At 52.1% G+C, this 10,116-nt stretch overlaps 1 protein-coding gene across 1 annotated transcript; it reads right to left on the bottom strand.

The window, feature by feature from the left end:
• Window positions 1-365: 365 nt before the first annotated feature.
• AP5Z1 (adaptor related protein complex 5 subunit zeta 1) lies at window positions 366-9,831 on the bottom strand. Its single transcript, XM_042037569.1, has 17 exons — window positions 9,728-9,831; window positions 9,401-9,538; window positions 8,846-9,032; window positions 7,746-7,887; window positions 6,733-6,845; window positions 6,072-6,240; window positions 5,247-5,387; window positions 4,835-4,872; window positions 4,593-4,755; window positions 4,157-4,332; window positions 3,515-3,657; window positions 2,609-2,758; window positions 2,295-2,406; window positions 1,802-1,899; window positions 1,407-1,539; window positions 1,046-1,260; window positions 366-774 (listed from the first exon to the last, which is right to left on the bottom strand). Exons 1-17 carry the CDS (start codon window positions 9,766-9,768, stop codon window positions 510-512), a joined length of 2,424 nt encoding a protein of 807 aa, XP_041893503.1. The 5' UTR covers window positions 9,769-9,831; the 3' UTR covers window positions 366-509.
• Between the last annotated feature and the right edge of the window lie 285 nt (window positions 9,832-10,116).

Here is a 10,116-nt window from a genome sequence, read left to right as displayed (position 1 = left end):
CAGCTGTCTCTTGGATCTGTGTTCATTCTGATGGTGAGACAGAAGAGTGGTGAGGGCTCCCAGATGTGACAGAGTCACTCCTGCATGCTCCAGCTCACACATGCCTTTGCTCGACCTGCTGCATGGAGAGGCAAGAAAAGCAGCACGTGCAGGTGCAAAGGGATGGGGAAACAAGGCAGAGGAAGGGAGGGAAGTACATCTCCAAAGGCACAGGGTGTGCTGGCAGGGTATTAATGCACACATTCACTCTCTTGCAACATTTGCACAAATCCACCAGGATTTTCAATGCATACTCACCAGGAAGGGATAAGACAAGCTTAGGAGATAAAAAAGCAACAGGCACTAGGACACAAATACAAACAGCCTCAGACAAAAGAGCAGCCTCAGCTCTCCTTATTCCTGTTCTCTGTTTCATTCACAATAATTTGTTCCTCTTTTCCAGTTAAGATCAGGGCCTCAGCCTTGAGTGTCGGCAGTGTCCAGTGAGTTACTCCAGAAACCTCCTGCCCTCACACTGGCACGGAGCCTGGAGCTGGCTCCAGGAGCTGGGTGACCATCCTGAGGGCCAAAGGGAGGGAGTCATTCACCTCCCTCTGAAAGCGTGTGCTGGCCACGGGTGGGGTGAACACAAACTGAGCCACGCTGGGCATTTTCAGCAGGTTCATGAGCTCAGTTGCCCGAATAAGGATCTCCTCTAGGTCCTCCTCGCAGTAAACAGAGGTGACAGCAGGGCTCTGCACAAATGTCCTCATCTTGGACAGGAACATGGACACTCTGAAGGAGAGAAGGACATGGATATCAAGTGGCAGGACCTTTGCACCCAGCCAGATCACAACTCAAGTGTGTAAACTCCAACAGACTAGTGCAGGTGGCAGAGTGTTAGTCAGCAGATGAATCCCACTCCCCCCAAACTGTGCCCCTCCACAGCTCACCTCTGCCCTTTTTCAGGTTCCACCAGTTGCCAGACCCAATTATTAATTAATAACAGCAAACCCATGTTCGGACGCATGAGATCTGCACGTTTCAACCCCTTGCTGGTGCTCACCTGGGGATCAAGTCCTGGCTGCGGGCTGCCAGCTTGGTCAAGGTGGCCATGAGGACACTGATGGCACGAGGGGCACAGCTGGGGGTGCTGGCCTGTGGCCGGAGCTGGGTGATTTCAAAGAGCACAGCCTCGAGGGTCTCGAAGAACCGCGTGATCTGCTCCACTGTGCAGCGCTTGTCGTAGGACACCGACAGGTACTCGCCGATAGCCCACACCTGAGGCCAGGGCAGAAGGAAGCACAGGGAAAGGGAACTGAATAACTTTTAGGGAATAGAAAATTAGTTTAGCTAATGCTAGGACAGAGAAGGAGAGGGAAGGTGAGCAGCAAAGTGCAGTTGCAGCAGCAGGCGGTCCTGCTCACCATGTGGGTGAAGATGGCCTCCTTGCTCTGGATGTTGCTGACTGTTCCTGAGAACTCCAGGATCTCCGTGGACAGTTCCACCACGAGCGCAGGGCGCAGCCTGCAGAGCATCACCAGCTGTGAGCTCAGCACCCTGGAGCAGAGAAAAGGGCACAGCTCAGACCAGGGCAAGGTGGTGATCCCCAAAGCCAGGAGGGGCTGGCAGCACCCAGCCACTGGCACAGGGCTGTACCCTCTGGATGTTCCCAGCAGGGATGAAGGTGCAGCCCCCATTGTGCACCCTTCAAAGATGTGTCACAGCGGGGACTGGGCCACAACTGAAAAGGCTCCTGGGCTGCCCTGGGATGCCAGGAGGAAGGGCTGGGAGTTGGGCTGTGCCTCCTGTCCCATCTCACCTGTACACATCATCTTTAAATGACGGGATCTCATAGAGCTGGTCACTCCTCTGCAGCAGCAGCACCACCAGCTGGTTTATCAGAGACCCATCTGCAAACTGAAAGTCAGCCCTTGTTTCAGCAGTACCAGTGACTCCCAGCAGCCAAACCCAAACTAACCAGCCAGGTGAGACAGCGGGCAGGGAAACTGCCTGATCTATGAGGGGAACAGTGCACAAAGCAGGTATCAGGTACACACTGTGCTCTCACCTCTCTCCTTTACAGCTGACTGAGAGCAGAGTGAACCTGATGCTGCATCACAGAGCTTTTCTGTTTCTCTGGATGAAGTGGCCAGCTCAGTGCTGTTCATGCCAGTATCAATCCCACCCTCCCCTCATGCACCCCTCTCTCGAAGCTGCAGCATCTTAACAATTTTGTTTCTACAACTGCTCTTCACATAACAAGAGATCCCCATGGCACAACTGGGAACAGAACTCCTCCCAAAAGGACCTACCTCTGCCACCACCCCAAAAAAGAGCTCCAGTAAGACAGGGACAGTTTCTGCACACTGCACCACCCTTGGGCTGCCAGCCAGGGATCCCAGCAGCTGCCGAAGTGGAACCAGACTGTGGGCAAAAGAGTTTCCGTTGAAGGTTTGTTCCCAGTTGCCCTTCCCTATCCCCCACAAGGCCTTTGAGTGCTGGCAAAGCTGACACAGGGAAGAGAAATCCACCTCACGCCAGCTGAGAGTGGCTGTGCCTTTCCCAGTAATCCCAGTGCTGCCTCCCAGAGCTGGATGGCTGAACCACACTCCAGGCAGGCTCCCACCTCTCCGGGGCATCCTCAGGAGCAGACTCGGTGCGGAGAAGATACTGGAACATGCTCTTGTAGACGGGATGGCGAAAGGCCTCCAGACACCTGGCTGGTTTCCCAGCTGGGTCGCTGCTGGACTTCTCAGAGGCAGGAAGAGCAGCTGCCCTAGCAGGGAACACACAGAATGTGCTGCACTGTGAGAATGGGCCAGGCCAGAGTTGGGATCCTGAACACTGGACAGCAAGTTGGTCTAATCCAGGCTCTCTGGAAGCCAGAGAGCCAACCTGATGAGCTCAGGCCCCCTGTATTCAGGCAATAGTTCCAGACTTGTTTCTGTGTCATGCCCGGGAAACGGAAAATGGCACTCTGTATCCCTCAGTCATCCAAGCCCACCACCATCTGCCTTTAGGATGATTCTCTTTTCTAAGCACTGCAGAAAGAGCTGTAATGTCAGGAGGACAAGAGCAGAGGTATAGCCAGTTCCAGTCCTACACCATCCTCCTGGAAGCTCACAGTTCCTAAGATCTCAGGAAGAAAATTCTGTGTGTCTCCAGAAGAACAAAGCCAAAAATAGGGCTAAGAGCAGAGAAGGAAGAATTGGTATTGCACCTCTGTATTGAGGTGGTAGCTCATGGCAGCCTCAAATATGTGGCAACCATTTGGAGCTGGATAGGGAGAGGGGAATGACAACAGCTCCCTGACCTCCAAAGACAGTCCAGTACTGAAATGTGAGAGCTGGTCACCTTCTCTTCCCATGTACAACACATTACTAGGAAAACTGGGCTGACATCTGTGCAGCCCTGTGTTAACCCTGCAGTGATGGCTCTTGCTCTGTGACAGCTGAGGGTCAGAAGTGGCTACTGGGCTTTGGTCAGTGTCAAGATGCTGATTAACAAGTGGGAGGAAGGGAAGGTGCATTACCTCAGCTGGATGTCCAGAGCTGCTGTCAAACAGGGCAGGTCAAGCAGCAAATGGATGATCTCAATGGCTGTGCCTGCATCCAGCAGAAACGGGAGAAGGTCCACAAACTCAGAGATAAGAGGTGGGCTGTTCCACGCCAGGAACTGCAAGGAACAAGCACAAACTGCTGCACTATCCCTGCTACTCTATCACACACCCAGACAACTCCACACTATGACCAGATGGAATGGGGAAGGGAAAGTCATGTCTGAAAAGCAAAACCAAAGAAGTCTGAGGGTTTGGTCAAAACCCAGGAGCCTGTTAGAAGCTCAACAGAGGCCTCTGGCAGCTGGTTCAGTGGCTAGCAAGCTGCAAGTTACTAAACTTTTCCAGAAACAAAGTGCTGTGTCCTGCGTTCACTGTGCTTCCCAGTCCTCTGCAGTCCTGCCAATCCAGACTCTCCTCTCCTGGCAGTGCTAAACACACCCAGAACCCTCCTCCCTTTCGAACTCACACTTGTTTTGTAACAGTCCTTCTTGCCTGTGCTCTCCCTAGCACTGCCATGGAGGCACATGGTGGGCTTTGGGGTGCACAAAGGAAGTTCTAGGGCATGGAAAGGAATGTGAAGCAGGCGTTCCCCTCTGCTGCTCCAACACGCTGTACCTTGAAGAGATTTGGGAAACTCTGCCTGAATATGGAGGAGTCTGTGAAGAACTGGCTGTTGTCTTTGCAGAACTGGACAAATTCGAAGGCCAGTGATGGGTTGTGGAAAAGCTGAGCTGGGATATCTGTGAAGAGGTGTTTGTAGATGGCATCCAAGTCCACAGCTGCCAGTTTGCCTGGGAGGACAGAGCACCTTGCTGAGCACAACCCACCCAGCAGCCCTGCCAGGGCTCCAGGGGCTAAGACAGATCTGTGTTCTGTTTCTCTAAAGAGCATGGGACACCCCAGCTCCTGGGTCTCCTGGGGTGGGATCATCCATACCAGAGCACAGGCGAGATGGAATTATTCTGGCAGGCAGCAAACTGCCAGGACAAAAGGCTGTGCTGGAGCAGGCAAGACTGGATTGTGGAGAATGGGGTGGGAGCTGAAGACTTACTGTGGTTCAGGAAGAACTGGGCAATGGGCAGCAGTGCCCTGGCGTAAGAGGCATCCCCACAGATCCTGCTGTGCAGGACTTTCAGGAAGGAGACAGCACGGCACACGTAGGAGGAGTCCTGTTTGCAGATGATGTCCATGATTGTCACTGCCTCAATGAGACACTGCAGGAGAGCAGAGAGTAAGATTGGAGTGGGAGAAGTCACAACTCCTAGAGCTTCAGCCCCACCTCTGTCTGCTTACAGCTTTCTGCAGGTCTCCATCATCTTTCTTCAGGGGTCCTGCCAGAGAAATGAGTCCAAGTTAAGCTTTGAGCCCACACAGGAATATGAGGCTGTCAGTTGCAGCACTAACCCCGACTTCAGGGCAGGCAGGAACACACACTGAACCTCATTCCAGGCCAATCAGAACCAAGTTCCACAGCCTCTCCTGCAAATCAAGGAGGCAGGACCTGGCTGTTGCCTCCAAATCCCTCCCAAAACCCCAGCTCAGGGCTGGTCAGTGACTTGCCCCAGCAGCTGCAGCAGGCCCTATCCCTAGGAGTTGAACTGTGGATTCCAGGGAGTGAGATCCCAGCCCAAGCATGCAGTGAACCAGAAATATTTTGGAGAACACTACCAAGAAGACTGCCAGGAGGGCTCATGGCAAGACTCACGCCGGTTGCTCTGCTCAGTGAGGCGCTGGCAGTACTCGAAGGCTTTCTCCCGCAGACGCTCCCTGGGGGGAAGCAGCCGACCAGCCGTGGGTGCAGTGGAGACCATGGATGTGACAGACCTGTCCATTCCTGCTTTGTCACCTGCACAATAAACATCACATGTGCCAGCTCGTCACAGGCAATGTCACCCACACAGTGGCCCTGCAACAGAAAGGCAGCTGACTGTCCCCGGGTGCAGAGTGAAGAACGGGAGGCTGAGGGAGAAGGGAATGTTACAAGGATACCAAGGAGATGCTGTCTCACATCACCCAGGCCTTCCTTCCTAGGAATCCATGAGGCTTCGCCTGAAAACAGGAGACTCACCAAACAACTAATTCTCCAAGGAAGGATCAATAAGTATCAGTCAGGAGGTTTAGTGATATTCCTTCCCAAACTTTCCCTCCTCCGAGTCCAAGATCTCTGAACTCTTGCCCACATTTCTGTCACTTAGAATCATAGAATGACAGGATGGTTTGGGCTGGAAGGGACTTAAAGCTCATCCAGTTCCAATGTCTCTGCCATGGGCAGGGACAGCTTCCACTACCCCAGGTTGCTCCAAGTCCTGTCCAACCTGGCCTTGGACACTTCCAGGGATGGGGCAGCCACAGCTTCTCTGGGCACCCTGTGCCAGGGCCTCCCCACCCTTACAGGGAATAACTTCTTCCTAATATCTAATCAGTTTGAAAGGGAGGAGATTGCTGGGTTGCTGATGCAGCCACCTCATACAACTCCTGAAAGCACACAGCCCTATTGGGGCACAGCGGCCTGCAGACCTTCAATCCCTACCTGGTTTAGTGGTGTTCAGCTCCTTGCCCCCATAGCACAGCAGCCAGTTTCTCAGCATGGAGAAGGTCTGCACGTTGAGCCACTGGTCCTGTGTGTAGTGCTGAGCCACTGAGAGCACTGTGAAGAAGTCTGTGGCAACAGCACCATCCACCTCTGTGACAGGAGCAGGCTGAGAGAAAAGATGCAGCAGGTCAGAGCCCCAGGGAAAAGCTAAGTGAGAGGGCAGGGAAAACCCACTGAGCCCATGGAGATAAGTAGCCTTTGTTTGGGGTCCTGCAGGAGGGCAGGTATCCAGAGAGAAAAGCCAACTGTGCCAGATCCCCCTCCCCAGCTGAAACACTCAACTTTGCTACTCTGACACTGGTCTCGTCTGCAATCACCTTTTACTCTGAACTACATGGTCACTAAGAGACTCTTCTCTTAAAACTACTTCAAGGATAAAAGCCCTGGCTCTACAGCTGAAGTCCTAAATCTCAGAGCTGTAAATCCCCCTACTTTGCTTTCCTATGTGTCTTAACCACATATCCCACAAAAAATTCTGAAGAACAGCAGCACTTCCAGGCTACCATTTTCCAAAAGATGGTGATTCTGGGAACCCAAACCAGCAGGTAACAGACTAACAAATGCCCCTGAAAGGTCACTATGGCAACTCAGCACTCACCTGTTTGGTTCTGGGACTGGAGAAGAAGCCTCCAGAGGGCTGAGCCATTCCTTGCTGAATGCTTGCATACCTCAGCCAGTCAGCCAGCTTTTTACTGACAACATTGGTCTGCTCTGTACAATGGAAGTGATAGGGTCATTGCTGGGCTGGGCAGAGAAGCAGCTTCTGTAACATGTCCCTGCTAACCCTCAATTGCTGTGCTTTTTCTCCAGCCTAGACCACTCTCTGATCCAGCAATCCATAAAGAAACTGGTATGCTGAGGTGGGTGTCCTGTACTCCTCATACTACCTCAGTCAGGGAGTGAGTGCTGGAACCAGATCACTCAAGAGATACTTGTTCCTTTGTCTCCATCCACAGCTGCTATTAGGAGGAATGTGCAAAAACACTGTCACTCTCTTCAGACAGTGTCTGGCTTCAGCTCTGCAGCCAAAGGCATAAATCCCTGACTGGCAACTTGCAGAAGCTGGGGCAGGTGATCCTGCCTGTTCTGCCAGCCCACGCACCCAGCCCAACATCCTCCCCAAAGCTTCTCCTGCACACTGCACAAGGCACACAAACCTCCCAGGGAACTCCCAGAATCTCACCCTTGCTCACAACTCCCCAGCATTTTAAGCTTGGAATGCTCTCCTAGGTTAACTCACTGCTACCCATTTAGTGCTGCCTCTGTGATGAAGAGCACCTCTAGGTGCTTCTGCTGCTCTCTTGACCAGATGCACAGGCACATCTCTGTTCCTCTCCCTCTCTTTGCTTGATGCTCTTCAGCTACAGTTTCACACTCCTACTGCATCTGGAGACCTCAGCTAGAGTACATGATCCTGTTATACAAACCCACAGCCAGGACTTGACTGGGAGGTCCAGTCCCAGTTTTTTGAGGTGGAATACATCTCACCCAGTAAGTTCTCTTTCCTTGTAGCAGAGATGTCACTTTTGACAGCAGTTTCCAACTGAGAGCCTTCTGATCACTACCCAGCTCACAGCCAGGTGGCAATCTCAGCCCTTCCTATGGATTTACCTTCTGTTAGAGATTCTGGTGAAAGGCTGATGACATTTGCCAGGACAGGAAGAAGGAACCGAGCACTCTGACCCTCGGGCAGTCTTTTTTCAAGGACTTTCACAACACGCTGCCCCACAGCAGCCACTTTACCCTTATTTCCCTGAAAAATAAAGCAAAGGTAAAGACAGACAGATAATCTACCATCACTAGAGACCAACACTGTACAGTCTCTTCCAGCAGGCATCCAACACAAAAAGAAATCCCAGCACAGATGATTTTACCACATTTTACAGAGATTTTCTGCAATTTGAATTCACAGGTCCCAAACTATGGGGCTGCTTTGGATTGTGGAACTGCAGGACAGTCTCAAGGCTGGATATGGGAGAGAGGAGCTTTGTAAGGCAGCACATAAGCACATTGCTGGTTTCTGTTTCACTTCCTTTAGTTAAGTAGACTCAGATGAATGTCAGAAACATAGGAGACATTTCTAAGCACACAGTGAAACTCAGAATGAGAAGTTTCAGAAAAATATTTTACCTTTAACAGGCACAATAAAAGTAAAAGAAGGAGAGGAAAAAGAGAAGTTTCCAGCTTGCTCCCCAGGCAGCACTCAAACAGGAGGAAGGTCCTCATGTTTGCTTCTCTCCATGGAGAATCTGGATCTTTGAAGTGTCATTTGCATTTACAGCCCTACATGTTTTATAGGCTCTATGTATAGTTTTTATATGTGAACATGAAAGCCAATTTCATAAGAAGTAGTAGTAAATTCACTCTAAAATCTTTTGCTTTCCAGGTTCAAGCAGCCTTGATTTGAAATCTATTCCAGCAGCCAGCACTAAAGGTTCATTTTTGCTTCCAAGACCTCAGTGTCTAAACATTACAATTTTAAGCATTTTTTGTTGTTAAGTGATACACACAAAAAAGTTGCCATTTTTTCATATGTAAAGTAGAATAATGATATTCCTTAAATGAACATTGAAATGCCTCTGCTTTTTCTCTACATATTTCCAATTGACTTTCACTCTCCTTGAGCTCAGGGAGGAGCTCAGGAGCAGGGAACAATCAAAAAGCAAATCCATATTGACAAAGGAAAATCTCTGACGTGACAGGCCATTTACCTGAGCCAGAAGGATGGAGGATACCAGGCTCAAGAGCTTTGTATCTTGAATTTCATCACAGGAGAGGATCAGATCGTTGCAAGGTGACATCTCTCTCAGGATGGCAGCACATAACACCTGAATCTGCTCAGGACTTTTGGGTGAGCACAGCACAGTCTGCAACAGCTCCACAAACTTGCCATCGAGCCTGCAAGAGTCACAGTAAACATCACCACAAGGCAAGAAAAAATTCAGATGTTTATTTCCTGCATATTCTTGGCTTCGGGATGATCCCCCTTGACAGTGACCGATGCCATCTCATCACCTTCACTTCTGAATGCAGTTTGACAGAGGGCTCAGTGAGATCAACCCTTGTTATTCCTGCTGCAAAAGGAGATGGGCACCTTCTCTTAGTAAGGGGGTGAAAGGCAAAGATGGGCTTTGAGTTTATATTGAACTTAGGGCTTTCAAGGCAGGGTGTTATTTTAAAGCCCTAACCCACGCCCTTCCTTTCTTTTTGGTTAGGAAGGTAACGCTTTGCTTCTTTGAACACCCGAGACACACAAGGCCACTCACTTGCGGGGGTACTTGGTGGCGGCCACGGTGAGGTGCAGCCTCTGCAGCCCATCCACGGCCTCGGGGCCCGGCTCGGGGCCCTGCAGCAGGGCGAACACGCGGGCGCCGAATCTCCGCAGCTCCTCCTCCTGGATCTCCCTGCCGGGAGAGTCGGGGCTGTCAGGAACCCGGGCCCCCATTCCCGGCCCTCTTGGGGAGCTCCGGGATGTAGGGTCGGTACACACCGCCCTCCCCTCCGCTCGGCTTCCCGCTCGGCCCCGAGCAGGACCCCCGCCCGGCCCGAAGGGTTCCCGCCGCTGTCCCCTGTCCCCCCGTCCCCCGCCGCACCTCGCCTGCCTGAGGAAGCTCTCGGCAGCCGCCGTGAACATCCCGGCCCCGCCGCCGCCCGCGCCCGCGCCACGGTACGCGGCCAAAGCCGTCCCCCATGGGCGGGCGGTACGTCGCGCCGGCTCCGGGGGGAAGCGGTGGCTACTGCACGAAGGTTCCGCCTGGCGGGAAAGGCCCGCAGAGACAAGGTGTGACCAAAATCATCACTAGCGGCTGCTCACGGATCGTTCTGAGGTGTTGCTGTTATTATTCCCCACCTCAGAAGCCTGAGGAGAAGCTTGGCTCTGAAGCCATCCCGCATGGAACGAAGGGGAGCAGCTCCAGGCACTCAGATGTATGGAAAACATCATTACAAGGCAGAGAGCTAAGAGCTGGGGCTTCTACGGGTG

This window comes from Corvus kubaryi, unplaced genomic scaffold (assembly GCF_017639235.1).
Source record: "Corvus kubaryi isolate FWS band 111438036 unplaced genomic scaffold, C.kubaryi_AGA036_p1.0 37387, whole genome shotgun sequence".
NCBI classification, from domain to species: Eukaryota; Metazoa; Chordata; class Aves; order Passeriformes; family Corvidae; genus Corvus; species Corvus kubaryi.
This window is presented reverse-complemented; position numbering and strand designations above follow the sequence as displayed.

Coding starts and splice junctions, on each gene's coding strand:
- AP5Z1 (XM_042037569.1), bottom strand. CDS start 9,768: ATGTTCACGGCGGCTGCCGAGAGCTTCCTCAGGCAGGCGAG. Junction 7,888..8,845: donor CCTCCATCCTTCTGGCTCAG/GTAAATGGCCTG, acceptor TTTATTTTTCAG/GGAAATAAGGGTAAAGTGGC. Junction 1,261..1,406: donor AGGCCATCTTCACCCACATG/GTGAGCAGGACC, acceptor CCCTGGCCTCAG/GTGTGGGCTATCGGCGAGTA.